Below are 19,417 nucleotides of genomic sequence, written 5' to 3'. Positions count from 1 at the left end.
CTCCTGGCCAGGTTTCGACCTCGGAGCCAGTTTCTTTCCCGAACTTGGCGAAACAGTGTGTGTTTTAGGTTTTTGGAGAATATCCAAGGGAATCTTACCTGTAAAAGGTCAGATATTCATCGTTCTTACCAAGTTTCGGATTTATAAGAGTCCGCTCCTTTCCAGGTTTCGACGTCGAAGCCAGTTTCTTTCGCGAACTTGGTTAAATTGTGTGTGTTTAATGTTTTTGGAGACTATTCCAAGGGAATCTTACCTGTAAAAGGTCAGATATTCATCGTTCTTACCAAGTTTCAGACTTATATGAGACCGCTCCTAGCCAGGTTTCGACCCCGGAGGCAGTTTCTTTCCCGAACTTGGGGAAACTGTGTGTGTTTAAGGTTTTTGGAGAATAATCCAAGGGAATCTTACCTTTAAAAGGTCAGATATTCATCGTTCTTACCAAGTTTCGGACTTATTGGAGTTCGCTCTTGGCAAGGTTTCGACCTCGGAGCCAGTTTCATTCCCGAACTTGACGAAAATGTGCGTGTTTAAGGTTTTTGGAGAATATTCCAAGGGAATCTTACCTGTAAAAGGTCAGAAATTCATCGTTCTTACCAAGTTTTGGACTTATAGGAGTCCGCTCCTGGCCAGGTTTCGACCTCGGAGCCAGTTTCTTTCCCGAACTTGGCGAAACGGTGTGTGTTTATGGTTTTTGGAGAATATTCCAAGGGAATATTACCTGTAAAAGGTCAGATATTCATCGTTCTTACCAAGTTTCGGACGTATAAGAGTCCGCTCCTGGCCAAGTTTCCACCGCGGAACCAGTTTCTTTCCCGACTTGGCGAAATTGTGTGTGTTTAAGGTTTTTGGAAAATATTCCAAGGGAATATTACCTGTAAAAGGTCAGATAGTCATCGTTCTTACCAAGTTTCGGACTTATAGGAGTCCGCTCTGGACAGGTTTCGACCTCGGAGCCAGTTTCTTTCCCGAACTTGGCGAAATTGTATGTGTTTAATATCAGCACACAAACATTGCAATATCAGCTGAATCAATCGACATTCTAGATCGTTTCAAGTTCCTCTACAATGAAGCTGCTCAAGGAAGATTCCACATTAATTACTATGAAAGAAGAAACAGTCAAGAAGACAACAGTAGAAATATGGTCATAAACCCCATATCTTTTGTTTTACTTAAACTGAGTATTGTCAATATTAACCAGAATATGGAGATTTTAATTTAGCTATATTTTGTAAGAACAAAGCTGGCAGGCAGAGTGGTACATCCACAACCGCTGGAAACACAACTACTATGTATTGCTCTTAGTTGTTGTCTAGGCCTAAGATTTTCCTAAAAAAAATCTCTAAGAAAAATGAAAAATTTAAATACTATTAATCCGTAGTCGAATGCTTAAAAGAACATAAGCATTATAGTAATCTCAAATACCGTATGAAGCGGCTCCTGGTGCAATATAATCATCCTCATTACGATGAATCATGCCTTAAAAGCATCCCTAAACACCGCTTTCTGAAATTGTGAAATAAATAATCTCCAATTATATCAACCGAATGGCTACTGAGTTTTACATAGGTCAATATAAAATCAAATTTATGTCATTCCCTTAACCTTGTCTAATAGATGCACAAACGTACATTCGTTCATGTCAGCAGAATGGTTTCCTCCAACTGGAGATTTTTATATATTTATTGCCTTGGAAGAGGATCTTCCAGGGAGGCTATTAACCGGCATTCTCTATGGATAAGCTCATATTTGATATCATTAAACTGTAATTTGTAGGATTAACGCTTAAGAGCCTCCACTATGCCGGAAATGAAAATATATAATCAACGATGACAAATGAAATCAGATAATAATATGTGTGACACCTACTTCCTTAATACCCCTTCTATAATCACAATTGCGTTGTCGTCACTCAAGTTTCTCATGGATACACAAAGAGACTCTTTCATAATCGTCATCACTTGTAACAAATGCCAATGTATAACCTCAGTAAGTGCCTCGTTTGGACTGACACAAAGAGACATTTTGATTAGGATTAAGTGAAGCCGCCGAGAACTTCTCAGCACAAAAGTCCACTCACTTGTTGAAGCCGAACCCGTAACACTTGACATAAAGGATCAATTGTAAAAAAAAACAACAACATTTAATTAATTTTATTACATATAGTTCATTATAAGGTTGTTTATAAGAACTAATCTACAAAAGTGTAAATATCAAATAACAAATAGCAATGGATGATATTATTGATATATTTCATTTGGAAAAGCAAGTTTCCAGCGAGATCAATATATTTTGTAACACCGGACTTCAGAGAGGAAAAATTTAGGGTGTCTTGATTTCATTAATTATTCATTCATCAAGATCAATATATTTCATTAATTATTCATTCATCAAGATCTATCAAAGAAGAAAAATCCATCCGAATTTATGAGTCCTATAAATAATGTTAACACAAATGCTCAATTTGGTTAGAGTTTTCTCTTTAGTTGTTGTAAACCTCAATATTTAAACACAAGGTTCTACTGAAAATCAAAAATAAGTAAGAACCCATCACCCACAGAGAGTAAAATAGACACCGACAATCTTAACTTTTGTTTTTCAAAATCATAAATCTGCCGTAAATCAACAAAAATTAAAAACCTACATTATAAATCAAATACCCTAGAATCTCAAGATTGTATTTTATCAAAATATTGAATTGGAAAAAAAATAAAATCGAAAGTTAAAATACTACCTCGTTCCTCAAAACCTGTCTCAGTCTGCATTGTGTATCAATTTTTCATATCAAATCTCTGCGTATTACACAAAATTATAACCAAATCTCCTATTATAAAAAGAAAAAAATTAATAGGAAAAAAAAACCGACAGAAAATGAAAATACTACCTCGTTATGAAAAACCTGTGCCGAGAAAGCGAGAGGTATGCACTAACAAAACAAAATGATTTCTTTCACCTCATTTCTATCACCTCATCTTGTATAGGGCATCATATCATATCACAGTTAAGACAAAAAAGAAGAAAAACAAAAGAAGTGTACTTGTGTGTTCAAAATCGATACCATCAAGCTTCAAAAGGACTAATATTATCCTCCTGTTTCACCTCAAGTTAATACTCAAGATCACATTAGAGCCGATTGGTTACACGGTACTACATAACAAAAAACACCAAATAGATCAGACAAAAAACATTAAATAGCAAGAAGAGAAAAAAAGATGAAAAAACGTAAAAGAAATCTCTTGCTCGAAGGCTTTATATAGAGAGTCACCTAAACCCGAAATTTCCGTAAAAAAATGGAAATGGATTATTTCTTGCAATATTTGTTGCAGTATTTTTGTATATTTAGCTTAACCATTCTATATTTAGAATGCCGAACATTTATTTGTTACATTATTTTTGTCCAGTTAAATATTGTGCATATCCTGAAATGTCTTAAAATAGAATTATAAAATGAGGTTTCTTTTACTAAAAATATATGAAGAACTCTCCAATTTTATAAAAATTGTCTAAGATTTTTTACTTTTGTAGTTTTTTTGTGAAATAAGTAATATTAAAAAAAAAAACAACATTGAAATTCGTCATAATGATTGTCTACTGCACTTTTCTGTTAAAATTGTTTTGCTTAATATCGTTCTCAAAATTATGCTTAATATCATGTATTTTTCATCAAATTTTTAATCGATAATTTTGTTTCGAATATTTGAAAGGATTAGTTATTTATTGTTGTGGAATAAGAAGCATACTTTGATCTACAGGTAAGTATCCATAACTATAATTTTGGTTTTCAATTTTTATCATTGATTCAAATTTGATCTGAAGTAATTTAATTAGTAGAAGTTTGATTTATGCCCATCCATGGATTTTCTTTTAAATTTTGACCAGTGATTCGATAATTTAATCTCATCTGGAAGTTTGATTGTAATTTGAAATTAAGGGTTTTAATAATCAGTAGTTTGGAGTTGTAATTAGGTGAGTTTTTTTTTTATGAGAAGTGTAATTGGACATTGGACAACATTAACTTTTTTTTTTAATTTTATGATCGATTTGATTTTATGATGAAATCATGATGGATACTGCATATCCTGATGTGATCTTTCCCAAATATATATATTTTTTTAATTTTAAAGTTAATTTTATCAAAACTAGTCATAAAAACCCAAGGTGGCCAAACTTGTGGTACAAAAATCCCACTCAAATGTTGGGATTCATTAAAACTCCATCTTAAACTAATTTGATACAAAAACCCCAAATTTTAAAAAATTGATACAAAACCCCCAAATTTCAAAATTGGTTTCATCAAATTTTATGATGAAACCAAAAATTGGTTTTGTCAAATTCTATGAGGTTTCATCAAAATTTTGTTTTCTGGGGTTTTTGTGTTACTTTTGTTTTGGGGGGTTTTTTGTGGATGGATAATGACATCTTTCGGGTTATAACTCGCAGACTGTAATTTTATTATGAAAATAATTATATAGAGTTATATATTTTTTATATTTGTTTCATAATTTTAGGTAATTATTTTCTAGAAGTAACATGCATTTTGTTGCACAGTTTAGGCTTGGAGCATACCATATCAGTATTTTTTTTTTAGAGATGACATTACAACTCAAGAGGATTATCATCCGGTAAGAAACTAGTTGTAAGCCTAGCAACAAGCTGAGCTCCAACACCTTTTTGGATAGCTACACCCAACCTATGAAAAAGAAAGTCTCCAACATGAACATTAGCATTATGACTATCAATATAATTGCGTAAGCGCTTCAAGAAGTCTATGGTTTCATCCCCCAGCTCTCCTAAAGTGGTAAAAGCAAGCGTCCCAAAACCGTAACCTTGAGACGTACACTTCTCCAAGTATTTAGTATCCTTACGAGTAACTGCATTCTTGATGGCCATACCAGAGACAAAGGAACGAACCCCACCGCCAGTGAAAGGCGAAACACCCGTCATATCCAAACACACATCACGCCCATTGTCCCAATTATATACAAATATATCAGCTGGTCGTAAAGCAGTGCGGTCATTCGCAAGAAAACCCAAGTCAACTTCCTTCCTAGCAGGCACACCTGCTCGGAAACACATATCAGCAATAATGTCACGCACCAAATCATGTCTAAACTTAAGCCCAACTTCATTCGCACAATGCAAGGCATGATCACCGAAGACATCCATATCTCTTTTACAAAAGGGACAAGCGCCATCATCCTCAAATAAAGGGATCCCTAACATGTATCGGAGAACTGCACTAAATTTCCTAGCTCCAATAACTTGATTGTGACCCATACTAGGAATCGCAAGTAGGAAATCCCATGCGTGTTTTGTTTGGTTGCATTGCCAAAGCACGGAATCACGTTCAGACAGAACAAAGTTGGTGGGTAAATTCTTCTTCAGAGCATCAAAGTAAATAGTTGCCAAGGAGTTCATAGAATGAGTGGCAAAGTTACCAATGCAAATAGGAGAAACATTTCCACATAGAGAATTAAAGGATTCCAATGCTCGCTGAAAAAAAAAGGCTACTGCCATCGGCACCTGAACGTCTGAGAATAGTGGACTGCAAATCTAGAGTCTGTAAGCACGAAGCGAAAAAACAATAATGCTTAGTGTCTTGCATAGTATACACACCCATACCTCCATGTTTGAATGGAAAAGTAGAAAGTCTATGCTGAAGAAGTTTGTAGCCAGGGCCGTCACCAGTAATAATGGACTAAGGAATTGAAACAGTCGATTGTCAAATAAATCTTGAGCTTCGAGTACAAATTCAGGTCTAGTGGTTCTCAGAGCGAAGTAAAGTCGCGACCCACTCCTACAATTTCTAAACAAGAGCAGTTCACATTGAGGGTCTTTTAGCTTCTCAACAGCATCAATAAGAGCCATAGTCTTTTAGCTTTTCTAGAATGTGATTGGCTAAATGATATTTCGTGGGTCCAAAAAATTCTCTTGAAATTCTATTGACTAAAATTTAGAATAGTGGGGCCAGAATCAACGAAAAGCTCCGGTTAACCACGTGGCTTCAAAAAGCTCTGTTTTTATATAAATACATTCAGTGAATTCTATCCTAGCTACCTCAACTCCAACGGCTTCAAATGATACATTTTAACTGGTTGAATGTCATGGTCAATTAAATATTTTAGCCTCTACTCTCAGCTCTTAATTACACAAAGTTGATCAGAAGCCATCTTTAACGTCTAACCAGATCCACAATGTTGCGTTTATTGAAGTATGGTGCAATTTATGCAATGGATAAGGTTTTCATACCTGGTAACATTGATTGCTTCATGGTTCATTCCAAACTCCATATTGCAGACTATGATGGTGAACGTGGACAACCATATAACAGGTGTGGGTTCGAGTAATGCATGACGGTGAATGAATCTCAGGAACGTATATAAATGAATTAAAAAATCCGAGTTCAAGAAAATATAGGACAAAGCGAACTCAACAACAAATTAAGTATCCAATGGCAGCTGTGGAAACTGTCTATAATCCAGAGGGCATGGTGCAGTTGCAACAATTGATGAAGAAAAAGCTGATCCGTTCGAAAACAAAATGGGATTTCAGAGATGTGGTGGATTTGGTTTTAGAAATTGTAGAACATATAGGGGTCTTAGCTGCTCCTTTTTACTTCACTTGGGATGCATTTCGGGTTGCAGTGATATTGTATCTTGTGACATTGCATCTTGGGATTAGTCTTTCTTACCATAGAAACCTCAGTCACAAGAGTTTTAAGCTCACAAAACCGCTTGAATACTTGTTTGCATATTTTGGACTACACGCTGCCCAGGTTACATCTCTTTAACTATCACCACATTTTTTTCATCTATTTGTTGATTGTTTTTCGCTTTACCTATGCTTGTTGTTGAAATTTCTCATCAGGGAGACCCAATGTTTTGGGTAAGCATTCACCGCTACCACCATCAGTTCACGGATTCTGACCGAGATCCACATAGTCCAATTGAAGGATTTTGGTTCAGCCACATGAATTGGATTTTTCATCACAACTATCTCAAGGAAAAGGTTTGCCTCTCTCTGCTTAAGTTGACGTATTTAGCACATAAATTAATGAAGTTGGATATTTCTTTGAAACATTGCATGTTTTGCAGTGCGGGGAACCAAACAATGTCATGGATTTAGAAAAGCAAGTCTACTACAGGTTCCTACGAAGAACACACTTACTTCATATAGTTGGACTTGCACTTCTGTTGTACGTCGTAGGAGGATTACCACACCTTATCTGGGGAATGGTAAGTATGAAGTACACAGGCATATATGTCGTCTCTAATATTCTGCAAAATTGGCCCAGGCTAATATGTTATACTAGAATCAGCACTTGCTGGCTGATTTTCTTTGTTTTTGCAACTTTCTGGCATCCCTCTGCTTAATCTCTCTTAATTTATTTGAAAATTCTAACTTTTGTTTTCCATTTTAATTTTCACAATTTTATTTTCAGGGTGTTAGAATCGCAGTTGGACATCATAGCACGTTCATGGTGAATTCAGTATGTCACATATGGGGAAAAAGGCCATGGAACACAAGAGATTTATCCAAGAACAATTGGTTGATGGGGTTATTAGGACATGGTGAAGGTTGGCACAACAACCATCATGCTTTTGAGTTCTCAGCTCGTTTAGGACTGGAATGGTGGCAGTTGGACGTACCTTGGTACATTTTACAGCTACTTGCATATCTCGGATTAGCAAAAGATGTCAAAGTCCCTACTGAGATTCAAAAACTAAAACTATCTTTCAAAAACACTACTCAATTTGATCAGCTGGAGAATAGTAGTACTAAATCTACATGCTGATGCTTATAACAAGTACTTGAATTTCCTAAAAACTCAAGTACTTCAGGGAATTTCTTTCTCATTAGTAAGGTTTAAGGGTGCGCGGAAATCAGCACGCGAAATGTGTAGAGCCACTATGCTTGTTAGTAGTCGTTTATAGTAGTAAACTTTATCAACTGCAGTTTGCTCTTGTTGTGCTTTTGTTTTTATGGTAGGAGTCTAAGGTTATTTTTGCAAACAGATATCCGATCCCCTGTTTGAACATGAAACAAAGGACATTATGGCTTTGGGTCATCCTTAAGTAACACTGAATTGGTAAGGGACGTCCATCGAATCCAAGCAGGGAAACGAGGAATATTTAACTATACAATCAGTGGAGACTAATAACCAAGTATTAGAAATAGTCCCAGTATCCCACATTATCCTCGGGTATTCCCCGGAAGCCGGTTTTCGAAGTTAATTAAACCCGTGAGATTCCATTACCACATGCAAAAGTATGCAACAAATCCAGCGGTGCCGAACACGTATATCTTATCAATACAAAATTATTAATTGAACGACAAATCAAACTCTCTCAAAAACGCTCAGTCACTTGAATTGTCTTTCGGGTGGGTCATGATTTTCATGTGAGACTCATCATTCTCAAAATACTTCATTATTGCGTCTTATGATTTCGGGGAGTCCATTTGGCGATATCTACTGCACCCACGGGGGCCTCGACTTTGCGCTTTAGCAAGCAAGTTCAAGTGAGATGATCAGCGGGGACAACTTGGTTTAAGCTTTTAACTTTAACAATCCTAATTCTTTCTCACAGTATTAGATGTGAGAAATAGACGCAAATGAATTCCTCACTCCTACTATATATAACGTGTCAACCTGCCATCTTCGTTGTAGCTGCAAGCCCCTTCTTCTCATCTCTCCGTCAATTATACACGAGAATTAACCGTATTTAGAAATGCGTGATGCGTGCATATTTGGAAATGCGTATACGTGATATCAGAATAGGGATAAATATTACTTTTCAAAAAAGACTAGCGGATAAATATTACTCTGCTTCATCAATTTGAATAAGAAACCAAGTTAGCTAGGAGAACCATAGTGGGAGCTTAATTAATAAGTGTGCATCTAAAATGTCTGTAGAACCTGTTTATAATCCGAAGAGTGTGGTAGAGTTGCAGCACACCAAGAATGATCAGCTGGTTCTTCGAAAAATAATATTGGATTATTTCAGAGATGCCGTGAACTTGGGTGCAATAATAGTGGAACACATAGGTGTCGTAGTTGCTCCGTTCTACTTTACTTGGAATGCATTTTGGGTTTTTTGGATATTGGCTTTTCTGACAAATTATTTAGGGATAAGTCTTTGTTACCACAGAAACCTTAGTCACAAGAGTTTTAAGCTCACAAAATCTCTTGAATATTTGTTTGCTTATTTTATACTTCATGCTGCACAGGTTAGTAAGCTGCCTATCTCTTTGAAACCCTGTTATTTGTGCGTTGATGCTTATGGTATGAATGTTTATTGTGTTCCTGAACTTGATCATTACCAGGGAGACCCAATATCTTGGGTAAGCACTCATCGATATCACCACCAGTTCACAGATTCTGATAGAGACCCGCACAGTCCAGTTGAGGGGTTTTGGTTCAGCCATATTACTTGGCTTTTTCAACACACATCTCAGAAAAAAGGTTTTTATACACTACAAGTACACATTTTTAATCTTTTTGTTTTCTTTGACAAGAATGCCTTCCTAGTTGTGTCTGTATATGTATTTGTTGGTCGCTGGACACGATATATGTGAGATCATTGACAAGATTAATCTTAATATTTAGCAATGACGTACCTTAAGTTTTTTTATTTTAATAGCTGAACATTTCAGATCTCCTCCTCACCGGTTTCTGTACATCTGCAGGGTGGAAAACGAAACAATGCACAGGATTTGAAAAAACAAGCATACTACAGGTTCCTTCGAAGAACGTACCCGCTTCACATAGTTGGACTTGCACTTGTATTGTACATTGGAGGAGGCTTACCGCACCTTATTTGGGGAATGGTAAATACATAAATCTACACTTGTAAATGGGTTTAGACCCTTTGAAGAATTTCGAAATAAGGGAACTTTTGCAAGCTAACCAAGCAGATTGATAACTTTGTTTTAATACTTGTAGGGTGTTCGAGACTAAGCCACCATGCCACGTTTGTAGTGAATTCATTGTGCCATACATGGGGGAGAAGGCCATGGAATACCGAAGATTTATCCAAGAACAATTGGGTGGTTGGCTTATTAGGACATGGAGAAGGTTGGCACAATAACCACCACGCTTTTGAGTTTTCGGCTCGGTTAGGGCTCGAATGGTGGCAGATCGATGTGCCTTGGTACATTATAGAGCTACTTGAGTATCTTGGGTTTGCGACAGATGTTAAAGTCCCTACGGAGATTCAGAAATATAAAATGTCTTGCAAAACTCATACTAATAAATTTCATCAAAATGAAAAGGATTTTTAAAATCCATGGATACATGAGCTTGTTACAATAAGGTACACGATAGACGCAGTATTAATGTTGTGATCAAAACCTAGCTCCTTGTAAGTTGGGTACAGTGTCCTTGTTGACAGGCTTACATGCAGAGTGACTATATAAATTGTAATGGTTGTTAGAGCGTCCACAGTGGTGCGAGCATAACTAAAGACCAAAGACTAAAAAAAAGATCAAATTTGGGTTTAGTCTGTCCTGTGGCGTAGCGGGTGACGAGTAAATTTGGTCGCGCGTTGATATAAAGTCCGCTTCATCGTCCAGCGTAGATAAAGATTACGCCTGACATGGGGCGTTGATAAAGATAACGCCTGGTATGGGGCGTTGATAAAGATAACGCCTGTATGGGGCGTGAACTATAGCAACGCCTGGTGTGTGGGACGGAGATTATACGTTCGCCCGGGTTCAAAAAAATAAAATAAAATGGGGCGTTGATAAAGACAACGCCCCAAGCAAAGTTTTCAAAACTTTGTGAAAGTGGGATCATGACTATATCAACGCCTGGGTGCCCGACGTTAACTTTACGTACGCCCCATCCAGGCGGACATTATACCAACGCCCCATTCAGGCGGACATTATACCAACGGCCCATCCAGGCGGACATTATACCAACTCCCTGCATCAGGTGTTAACTTTACGAACGCGCGGTTACAGGCGGACATTATACCAACGCCCGTCGGGTAGGCGGACATTATATAAACGCCCGACTATATTTGGATTTGGTCTTAATCGCCGACCAAATTTGGTCCGAGTTTTACTCTTTGATCAAATTTTGATCGATGGTCCGTCCCACTATGTCAGCCCACTCGACACCAAATTTGGGTTTAGTCGTCCACTGCAGTTGCTCTTATGAAACTGAAAAAAATTAAATGTTAATCAATGTGATGTCAGTGGTTCTTAGGTTGGCTCTGTCGTGTTTAGACATGATCACATGGTGCATCACATTACCACATGCAAAAATACGTAGCAGAATCGAGCGGTACCGAACACGCATCAGTTATCAATAAGGTATCTATTATTTTACGTATTGATGAGATGCCATAGACATTAATACTGGACTAGCACTGAGCAGTTCACTAGTCCAGCAACATTCATTACTTGAATACCGCTACATGTAGCGTCAACAGATGTGCACCTTGCTGTGAAAGCTGGTTGCACAGGCGGTTCAAATAGCATGGCTCAAAAAGACGTATTCATGCAAGCCCCTGATGGAAACTGAAACAGAAGACATCAAGGCTTCGGGTCATCCATCCAAGAGGACTTAAAATACAAACAATTGTTAAGGGACTGGTGCATTAAATGAAAACCAAATTTCAAATTGAATGTAAGAGCTGAAATTTATGGTTTGATGATAACAAAAAAAAATCCGATTTCGCCAAACTTTTTAGGAGAAATATCAACGCATGTGGATGTGGTTTATCGTTGGGTCTATATCGTGTTTAATTACATATTCACATGATGCATCACTCTACCAAGTTACCAAATTTCATTTGTCGAAAGCTACCAATTACCGAAACTCAACTATTTCTTAGAAACTTATCAACAACGTATTTAATTTTACGTAAATATAACATAGACAACATTACGTGAAAGTTGACCATGCTTCTCATGCGATGCATATATGGACATGCGTAGATATTTAGATCACTGGAAAAACTGATAGCTGAAACTTTATATACCAGAGAACTGTAGATAGTGGGAACTTATAATTAAGTGTGCATCTGAAAATGGCCGTAGAACCTGTTTTTAATCCAAAGGGCGAGGTACAGTTGCAGAGCACAAAGAATGATCAGCTGGTTCTTTCCAGAAGAAAATTGGATTATCTTAGAGATGCCATGAACTTGGGTACGCTAATTGTGGAAAATATATGTCTCTTAGTTGCTCCATACTACTTTACTTGGAACGCGTTTTGGGGGTTCTTGGCATTGACATTTTTGACTAATTATATAGGGACAAGTCTTTCTTACCACAGAAACCTTAGTCACAAAAGTTTTAAGCTCCCAAAATCTCTTGAATATTTGTTTGCTTATTTTGGACTTCATGCTGCACAGGTTAGTAACTTACACTGTTACACATCTCTTTGAAACCCTGCTATTTGGATCGTTGATCTATATGTATGTTTATATGTTTATTGTGTTGTTGAACTTGATCATTATCATTATCAGGGAGACCCGATATTTTGGGTGAGCATTCATCGATATCACCACCAGTTCACGAGATCACAAAATTGGTTAAAAAGACCAAAATCAACAATTCCAGGGTGAAATGGACAGTTAGATTTTGATATTGTTTAAATGGACAAAAATGTAAAAATAGGCAGGATGTAACCAGTTTCATCGTGCCCATTTTCAAATATTTTTTCTTATTTTTAATTTACACAGAATGTATCCAGTTTCATCCTTGCTATTTTTTAAATTTAAGCTAGGATGAATCCAGTTTCATCCTTGCTATTTTTTTTTGGCCATTTCACCCAAACTATTTTTTACTCGTCCATTTAAACCGTGATTTAAAAATATTTGGACAAATTACCCATTTTCCGTTCACAGATTCAGATAGAGACCCACATAGTCCAATTTGAAGGATTTTGGTTCAGCCATATGACTTGGATTTTTCAACACACTCGTCTCAGACAAAAGGTTTCATTCTCTGTTTATTTATTTTTACCTTGTTGATTGATGTTTTGGAACTAATACATGATTTTACACCCGAGGTACACATTTTAAGTTTTTTTTGTTGTTGTTTTGGGTGTACAAACATACATTTCTAGCTATGTCTATACATATAATTTTGTGTATTTGTTAACGGATACAAAATACATGCTGTCATAAACAAATTTAATTATAGAGTATTTTTTAATATTTACTAATTATCTTTAAGAAAAATTGCTTGATCTTCTCATTGTAAACCATACTTTGCAGGGTGGAAAACGGAACAATGTAATGGATTTACAAAATCAAGCTTATTACAGATTCCTTCGAACAACATACCCACTTCATATAGTTGGACTTGCACTTGTGTTGTACTTTGCAGGAGGGTTACCGCATCTTATTTGGGGAATGGTAGTACATACACTTACAAACGCTATTTTCGTTTTAATGTCTCAACTATGCTTTGGTTAATGATACTTATATATTATTAACTGTTTCCGTTATATATATTTTTACTTATGTCGAGAGTCTTTGAAGAGTTTGGAAATGAAATCAGAATGATAACTTTGTTTTAATACTTTTAGGGTTTTACATGGGGGAAAAGGCCATGGAACCCACTTCACATTCGCGGTGAACTCAGTGTGTCATACATGGGGGAAAAGGCCATGGAATACTAAAGATTTATCCAAGAACAATTGGGTGGTAAACATTTTAGGACATGGAGAAGGTTGACACAACAATCATCACGCCTTTGAGTTTTCGGCTTGTTTAGGGCTCGAATGGTGGCAAGTCGATGTACCTTGGTACGTTATAAAGCTACTCGAGCATTTTGGATTAGCGACAGATGTCAAAGTTCCTACCGAGATTCAGAAACTTAAAATGTCTTACGTAACTCCCAACGAATTTCATCAAAGGGAAAAGGACTGCTAAATCTATGGGTACCTTTAGTTAGTGACATGGGTTTCATAATTCACTGCGATACAGTCTAAAGTACTTGAGGAAATTTCTCTCTGTCACTTTCACTCGTTAGTAAGCTTATTACACAATCATAAGGCACTCGAGAGATTGGGTGTAATGTCCTTGAGTGTACTGGTTATGCAATAACTAAAAGTGAATATAATAAGTGTAATCATGTAAACTTTTCCTTTGGCCACTGATAGCAGCAGTTGTTGAAATTTCAACCACTGGTGGCGGTTGTTTAAATTTCAATTTAGTTGGTATTCAATAAGAATTATAAATTTTGAGTCAAACCTAGACGGCCAAAATCAAAGGCGATTTTGAGGTGATTTTGTTTAGGGTTTTTTCGTTTCGCTGTGCATCTCCTCTGGTGAGATGCAAGTTTCTTCACCGAATCTGATACCTCTAGAGGTTTCCTCCTCACCCCTAGAGGCTAATTTCATGGAGGTTTCTCATGGTTCTGTTAATGTTTCGTCTGAAGATCCTGTAATTCCTCCGGGATTTGAAAATTTTCCCCCTTCTGGATCTAAACAAGCTTCAGCATCTTGGTCATCATTATTCGATAAGAAGAAGGATTCAGCTATTTCAGCTGATATGGATTTTTATTCCTACCCAGTAGTTGATGGTAAGAAGACTATGGATGTTCCATATGCAATTTTCAATGAAGATATCCGACAATGTGAGGATAAGGTCATCGGAGATTTTGTAGGTAGCAGACTCAACTTCAATTGGGTTTGTAATACTGTAAATCGAGCCTGGAAACCTAAAGGTAATTTGAACATGACTATTCATGCCATGGTGACAGTATGTTTATTTTCGATTTCCAATTGCCAGAAGATAGAATTAAGGCTTTAGAAATGGGTACTATGTTCATTTCGAATAGATTGTTTATTGTTAAGCCTTAGTCTAAAACTGTAGAACAAGAAATTGCCACATTAAAGTCTATTCCAGTATGGATGAATTTTAGAAACATTCCACTCTTCATGTGGAATAACAAAGGATTTGAGTATGACTGCTAGGTATCTAGGAAAACCTCTAATGATGGATACCCAAACTCAAAACAAGAGTAGAATGAGCTATGCTTGAATTTGTGTAGAAGTAAGTATTGACTGTGAATTTCCAGATTCTTTTACTTTTACTTTGGGAGGAAAAGATATAGTTGAAATCAAGATGGACTACTCTTGGAAGCCTCCAAAATGTACTGAATGTGCTGTTTTTGGTCATAATCTTGCTCATTGCCCAAAACAAGTAAAACCTAGTCCAAAAGTGGTACAGAAATGGGTTCCAAAATAGATCACTCAAAATAAAGATGAGGAGGGATGGATAACTAAATCAAGGAATGGAGTTAAACAAACCAAAAGGGATGAAGAACCAGTGATGCATATTGTCATTTCTGAAAAAGTAAGCAATGGCTTATCACCCATTGAAATTGATAAAGTAGTTACAGAACCAGTAGTGCCAAATGTTTTACAGGAAGTTATGCTAAGTAATGATAACACTCTTAACCTTGTTGGTACTTCAAATTCTTTCTCAATTTTAGATCCAAGTATGGATTATACTCATGAAGTTTTATTTGACCAAAATAAAGAAAATTTTCAAAATATTTTAAGAGCTACTCAAATGAAGACTAAGGAGACAGAAGCCTCAAATTCAGGATCAAGAGCTCATTTTCAAAGAAGGGATGTTCTCTCTCCAGCAGCTATCAACCTCTTTCCTAAGATTGCATACTTAAAGAAGTCTGCTAGAAGTACCCTCTCCCTTCCTAATAATTTAATATGAGTTTCAACCTTGGATGTTGGAACTTGAGAGGTCTAAATGATCCTCCGAAGCAGTTAGAAGTTAAAAATTTCATTAAAATAAATAAGTTGTCCATGGTAGGATTAATGGAAACCCATGTTCAAGTCCTCAATAAAGCAATAATAAGGAATAATATTAACCCTTCATGGTGTTTTTTAGACAATGATAGTGTGACTAGTGTTGGTAGAATTTGAGTTGCTTGGAATCCAAAAGATGTGCAAGTTACTGTTTTGAGCTCTTCTCCTCAGGCTATTTCTCTGGATGTTTCCTTCTCTTCTATGATAAACTTTGTTGTTACTTTCATCTATGGGGATAACTGTTATATCACAAGGAACTTGTTATGGAATGCTATTATTGCTTATGCCTTTTTAATACAAGTCCATGGGTTTTACTTGGAGATTTCAACTCCTTGCTTTATCCGTATGACAAAATGGGGGGGTGCTTCCGTTTTACCTCACAATTATCAAGATTTGGCTAGGTGTGTTCAATTGTCAAAGATTATGGACTTACAATTCTCTGGTTGTTTCTTTACTTGGACCAATCGTCGTCAAGATGGTACTATTGTTAGCTCCAAGATAGATAGGGTGATGGTGAATGTAGAGTGGATACAACAATTTCAAATTTCGAAAGTTGAGTTTCTTCTACCTGGGATATCTGATCATTCTCCTTGCATTGTTTCTGTTGCTGAGAGAAGAAAACATGGCCCCCCTCCTTTCAGATTTTACAATTTTCTATTTGAAGAAAAGGATTTCATGGAAGTGGTTAGAAGGGGTTGGAATATTAATGTTAGAGGCAACCCTATGATAAGATTGGTTCATAAGCTAAAGAGTGTGAAGTATGAAATTTCTAGATGGAAAAAGTTAAGATTTAAGAATATGTCAGAACAGGTTTTATCTGCCAAATGGAAAATCGATTCTGCACAACTTCTTCTCAATCTCATCCCTTGGATCATGAATTAGCTAGAAGAGAAAGAGTTTATGTTGCTGAATATGTTAAATTAGCAAAATATGAAGAATCAGCTGCAAAACAACAATCAAGAGTTAAATGGATCGATTTGGGAGATACTAATACCTCTTTTTTTCATAATTCTCTCAAAGAAAGAAGATCTAGGAATAGCATTCTATCCTTATATGACAGAAACAATGTTAAGCTGATTGAAGATGAGGAGATTGCAAGAGAATGTATTGCTTTTTATTCTGAATTATTTGGGAATATTTATCTGAAGCTGATTCTTATTATCCAATGTGCAATATTAATGTAAATGCTTGTATACAACAGGATGATGTTGCTGATTTGGTGAGACCTGTTACAAGAGAAGAAGTGGTTGCTGCTCTACACTCTATTGGTTCAAGCAAGGCTCCAGGGCCTAATGGTTTCTCTAGCCATTTTTTCAAATCTTGTCGGACTGAGGTAGGTTATGACTTAGTTGCTGCAGTTCAAATTTTTTTCCATAAGTCCAAACTTCTTAAGGAAGTAAACTGTACTTTCATTATTTTGATTGCAAAGAAGAAGAACCCCTCATTTGTTATTGATTATAGACCCATTTCTTGTTGTAATGTTACTTATAAGTGCATTACCAAGATTTTATCTGTCAGAATGAAGAAGATCTTGGGAGGCTTAATTAGTCAAAATCAATCAGCATTTATTTCTGGGAGATCAATTCAGGATAACATCGTGGTAGCTCATGAGTTGGTAAGGAATTATCATAGAGCTAAAGGAACTCCAAGGTGCTCTTTAAAAATTGATCTGAGGAAGACTTATGATACTGTGAAGTGGGATGTTATTTTCTATATGTTGAAACAGATGGGATTTCCTGATTTATTCATTAATTGGATCTCTTTGTGCATTAAAATAGCTAAGTTCTCAATTATTATTAATGGCTCACCTTATGGTTTTTTTAGTGCTCAGAGAGAGGACTGAGACAAGGTTGTCCAATCTCTCCATACTTATTTGTGCTGGCTATGGAAATGCTGAGTGCTACCCTTCAAAAACAAGTTCAGATTCAGATATTTGGTTTTCACCTAAGATGTAAGTTAACAAGTTTAACCCACTTGTTTTTTTTTTGATGATGTGCTGATATTTTTCAAAGGAACTGTTGTTGCTGCTTCTAGTATAAAAGATGCTCTAGATGAATTCAGTTCTTTCTCAGGTTTAGAAATTAACAAGCAAAAGACTTCATTATTTTGTTCTGCTGTGGATACTACTACTAAGGGTCAAATTCTTCAAATTTTAGACTGCACAGTAGGAGATTTGCTTGTTAGATATTTAGGGGTGCCTCTTTTATCCTCTAAACTATCATACAAAGATTGTATGCCTCTTATTGAAAGAGTTGATGAGAGAATCCACTCTTGGAAGTCTATATTCTTGGCTTATACTGGTAGAGATTTTCTCATTAAAGCAGTTCTTCGTGGAATGTTATTTTTCTGGTTTTCGTGCTTTGTACTTCCTAAAAGAGTCAGGAGCTGAATTCTAAGTTCAAAAGATTTCTATGGGCTGGTCTTGACTTAAAGAAGAGTTATAATCCTATCAAATGGTGTTTTGCTTGTCACTCTTATGAAGAAGGGGGTTTGGAAATAAAGGATTTAGAAAATACTAATGTAGCAGCAAATTTAAGGCATATTTGGGATTTAATCTCTGGCAAAGATACTATATGGAATTCATGGGTTAAAAGTAATCTCATTAAAGATAATGATTTTTGGACAATGAAGATTCCTCAAGAGTGCTCTTGGTGTTGGAGAAGAATTTTGGACCACAGGGAGCTTGCAAAGGAACATATAGGAGTCCTCTTGGGAAATGGAGTATCCACAAACTTCTTGTATGAGAAATGGCATTCAAAAGGGATCTTTACAAATTGGGTAGAACCTCATATTTTAGCAAAAATTGGTGCTGCAGATAACTCTAAAGTGGCTGACTTTCTTTCTCCTGAGGGTTGGGTGTTTCCAGATTTTATGGAAGATGAAGTCCAAGATGTTGTCAAGGAAATTTCTAAGACTGAGTTCAACATTTCAGAGAGTGATCAAATCTTTTGGAACACATGAGCTACAGGTAAATTCTCTATGAAAGATACTTACATTGCAATATCTGATCATATGCCTAGCCCTGTGTGGAAGCATTTAGTTTGGTTTAAAAACCACATCCCTAGACACTCTTTTATAACATGGTTAGCTCTCCTTAAGAGATTACAAACTAAGAGTAAGTTATGTAACGGGGAACAATTTCTGACTCAACCTGCCTTTTATGTGGAACTGATGAAGAGTCTGAAAACCATTTGTTTCACAAGTGTTAATTTTCTTCTGGAATTTGGAGAGGTCTTCTTCTGAAAATGGGGATTGTTAAGGATCTTGAAAACTCTTGGGATGAAGAAGTAAATTGGTGTGCTGAACATTTTTCAAGTGCTAACTGTGTGGGTATGGTTAAAAAATTGGCTCTTAATAGTTTTGTTTACCATATTTGGAGAGAAAGAAATAACAGATTGTTTATAAATCAGCATGGCTCTCAAGACCAAGTCAGTTTGATGATTATACAAGATGTAAGATTCAAACTGTTAGCCAGGAACTATAAGGAGACTAATACCTCTAATGCTAGAGCTTTTATGAGAAGATGGAATATTGAATGCTCCTTTGTTATCCCAGAAATCATTCTTTGCACTTGGTTGTACCAACAGAGAGATAAAGTCATGATTAATACATATGGTTCAAGAACTGGTACTG

At 36.3% G+C, this 19,417-nt stretch overlaps 4 protein-coding genes across 6 annotated transcripts; all 4 read left to right on the top strand.

Moving 5' to 3' along the window:
• The first annotated feature begins 6,448 nt into the window (after window positions 1–6,448).
• Window positions 6,449–7,792, top strand: LOC113291368 (palmitoyl-monogalactosyldiacylglycerol delta-7 desaturase, chloroplastic-like). The gene is made up of 4 exons (XM_026540908.1): window positions 6,449–6,772; window positions 6,865–7,005; window positions 7,092–7,232; window positions 7,439–7,792. The coding sequence occupies exons 1-4, from the start codon at window positions 6,449–6,451 to the stop codon at window positions 7,790–7,792; spliced, it is 960 nt and encodes a 319-aa protein (XP_026396693.1).
• Window positions 7,793–8,816: 1,024 nt separating this feature from the next.
• Window positions 8,817–10,278, top strand: LOC113291367 (acyl-CoA C20 Delta5-desaturase-like). Its single transcript, XM_026540907.1, has 4 exons — window positions 8,817–9,225; window positions 9,322–9,460; window positions 9,685–9,825; window positions 9,941–10,278. The coding sequence occupies exons 1-4, from the start codon at window positions 8,902–8,904 to the stop codon at window positions 10,276–10,278; spliced, it is 942 nt and encodes a 313-aa protein (XP_026396692.1). The 5' UTR covers window positions 8,817–8,901.
• A 1,693-nt stretch (window positions 10,279–11,971) lies between these two features.
• LOC113286090 (icosanoyl-CoA 5-desaturase-like) lies at window positions 11,972–14,181 on the top strand. Of its 3 annotated transcripts, XM_026534804.1 has the most exons (4): window positions 11,972–12,150; window positions 12,256–12,356; window positions 13,224–13,364; window positions 13,538–14,181. In XM_026534804.1, exons 1-4 carry the CDS (start codon window positions 12,033–12,035, stop codon window positions 13,628–13,630), a joined length of 453 nt encoding a protein of 150 aa, XP_026390589.1. In that variant the 5' UTR covers window positions 11,972–12,032; the 3' UTR covers window positions 13,631–14,181. The 3 variants fall into 3 exon arrangements, 2 of the variants coding, with proteins under 2 accessions (XP_026390589.1, XP_026390588.1); XM_026534803.1 differs by having other exon boundaries at window positions 11,972–12,356; XR_003329102.1 differs by lacking the exons at window positions 13,224–13,364; window positions 13,538–14,181 and adding an exon at window positions 12,471–12,558 and having other exon boundaries at window positions 11,972–12,356.
• A 1,106-nt stretch (window positions 14,182–15,287) lies between these two features.
• LOC113291366 lies at window positions 15,288–18,745 on the top strand. The gene is made up of 7 exons (XM_026540906.1): window positions 15,288–15,657; window positions 15,921–16,594; window positions 16,986–17,117; window positions 17,214–17,434; window positions 17,616–17,735; window positions 17,819–17,963; window positions 18,161–18,745. Exons 1-7 carry the CDS (start codon window positions 15,288–15,290, stop codon window positions 18,743–18,745), a joined length of 2,247 nt encoding a protein of 748 aa, XP_026396691.1.
• The last annotated feature ends 672 nt before the right edge of the window (window positions 18,746–19,417 follow it).

The sequence above is a fragment of the Papaver somniferum genome, chromosome 6 (assembly GCF_003573695.1).
Source record: "Papaver somniferum cultivar HN1 chromosome 6, ASM357369v1, whole genome shotgun sequence".
In the NCBI taxonomy this organism is placed as follows: domain Eukaryota; kingdom Viridiplantae; phylum Streptophyta; class Magnoliopsida; order Ranunculales; family Papaveraceae; genus Papaver; species Papaver somniferum.
This window is presented reverse-complemented; position numbering and strand designations above follow the sequence as displayed.

What these genes read in the sequence shown, in the direction of transcription:
- LOC113291368 (XM_026540908.1), top strand. Translation starts at nt 6,449, where the DNA reads ATGGCAGCTGTGGAAACTGTCTATAATCCAGAGGGCATGGTGCAGTTG. An exon ending in TTGGACTACACGCTGCCCAG is followed by an intron (nt 6,773 to 6,864) that starts GTTACATCTCTT and finishes ATTTCTCATCAG; the next exon opens with GGAGACCCAATGTTTTGGGT. An exon ending in ACAACTATCTCAAGGAAAAG is followed by an intron (nt 7,006 to 7,091) that starts GTTTGCCTCTCT and finishes CATGTTTTGCAG; the next exon opens with TGCGGGGAACCAAACAATGT.
- LOC113291367 (XM_026540907.1), top strand. Translation starts at nt 8,902, where the DNA reads ATGTCTGTAGAACCTGTTTATAATCCGAAGAGTGTGGTAGAGTTGCAG. An exon ending in TTATACTTCATGCTGCACAG is followed by an intron (nt 9,226 to 9,321) that starts GTTAGTAAGCTG and finishes GATCATTACCAG; the next exon opens with GGAGACCCAATATCTTGGGT. An exon ending in ACACACATCTCAGAAAAAAG is followed by an intron (nt 9,461 to 9,684) that starts GTTTTTATACAC and finishes GTACATCTGCAG; the next exon opens with GGTGGAAAACGAAACAATGC.
- LOC113286090 (XM_026534803.1), top strand. Translation starts at nt 12,033, where the DNA reads ATGGCCGTAGAACCTGTTTTTAATCCAAAGGGCGAGGTACAGTTGCAG. An exon ending in TTGGACTTCATGCTGCACAG is followed by an intron (nt 12,357 to 13,223) that starts GTTAGTAACTTA and finishes CATACTTTGCAG; the next exon opens with GGTGGAAAACGGAACAATGT. An exon ending in CGCATCTTATTTGGGGAATG is followed by an intron (nt 13,365 to 13,537) that starts GTAGTACATACA and finishes TAATACTTTTAG; the next exon opens with GGTTTTACATGGGGGAAAAG.
- LOC113291366 (XM_026540906.1), top strand. Translation starts at nt 15,288, where the DNA reads ATGCATATTGTCATTTCTGAAAAAGTAAGCAATGGCTTATCACCCATT. An exon ending in AGAGCTAAAGGAACTCCAAG is followed by an intron (nt 17,435 to 17,615) that starts GTGCTCTTTAAA and finishes TTTAGTGCTCAG; the next exon opens with AGAGAGGACTGAGACAAGGT. An exon ending in GCACAGTAGGAGATTTGCTT is followed by an intron (nt 17,964 to 18,160) that starts GTTAGATATTTA and finishes ACTTCCTAAAAG; the next exon opens with AGTCAGGAGCTGAATTCTAA.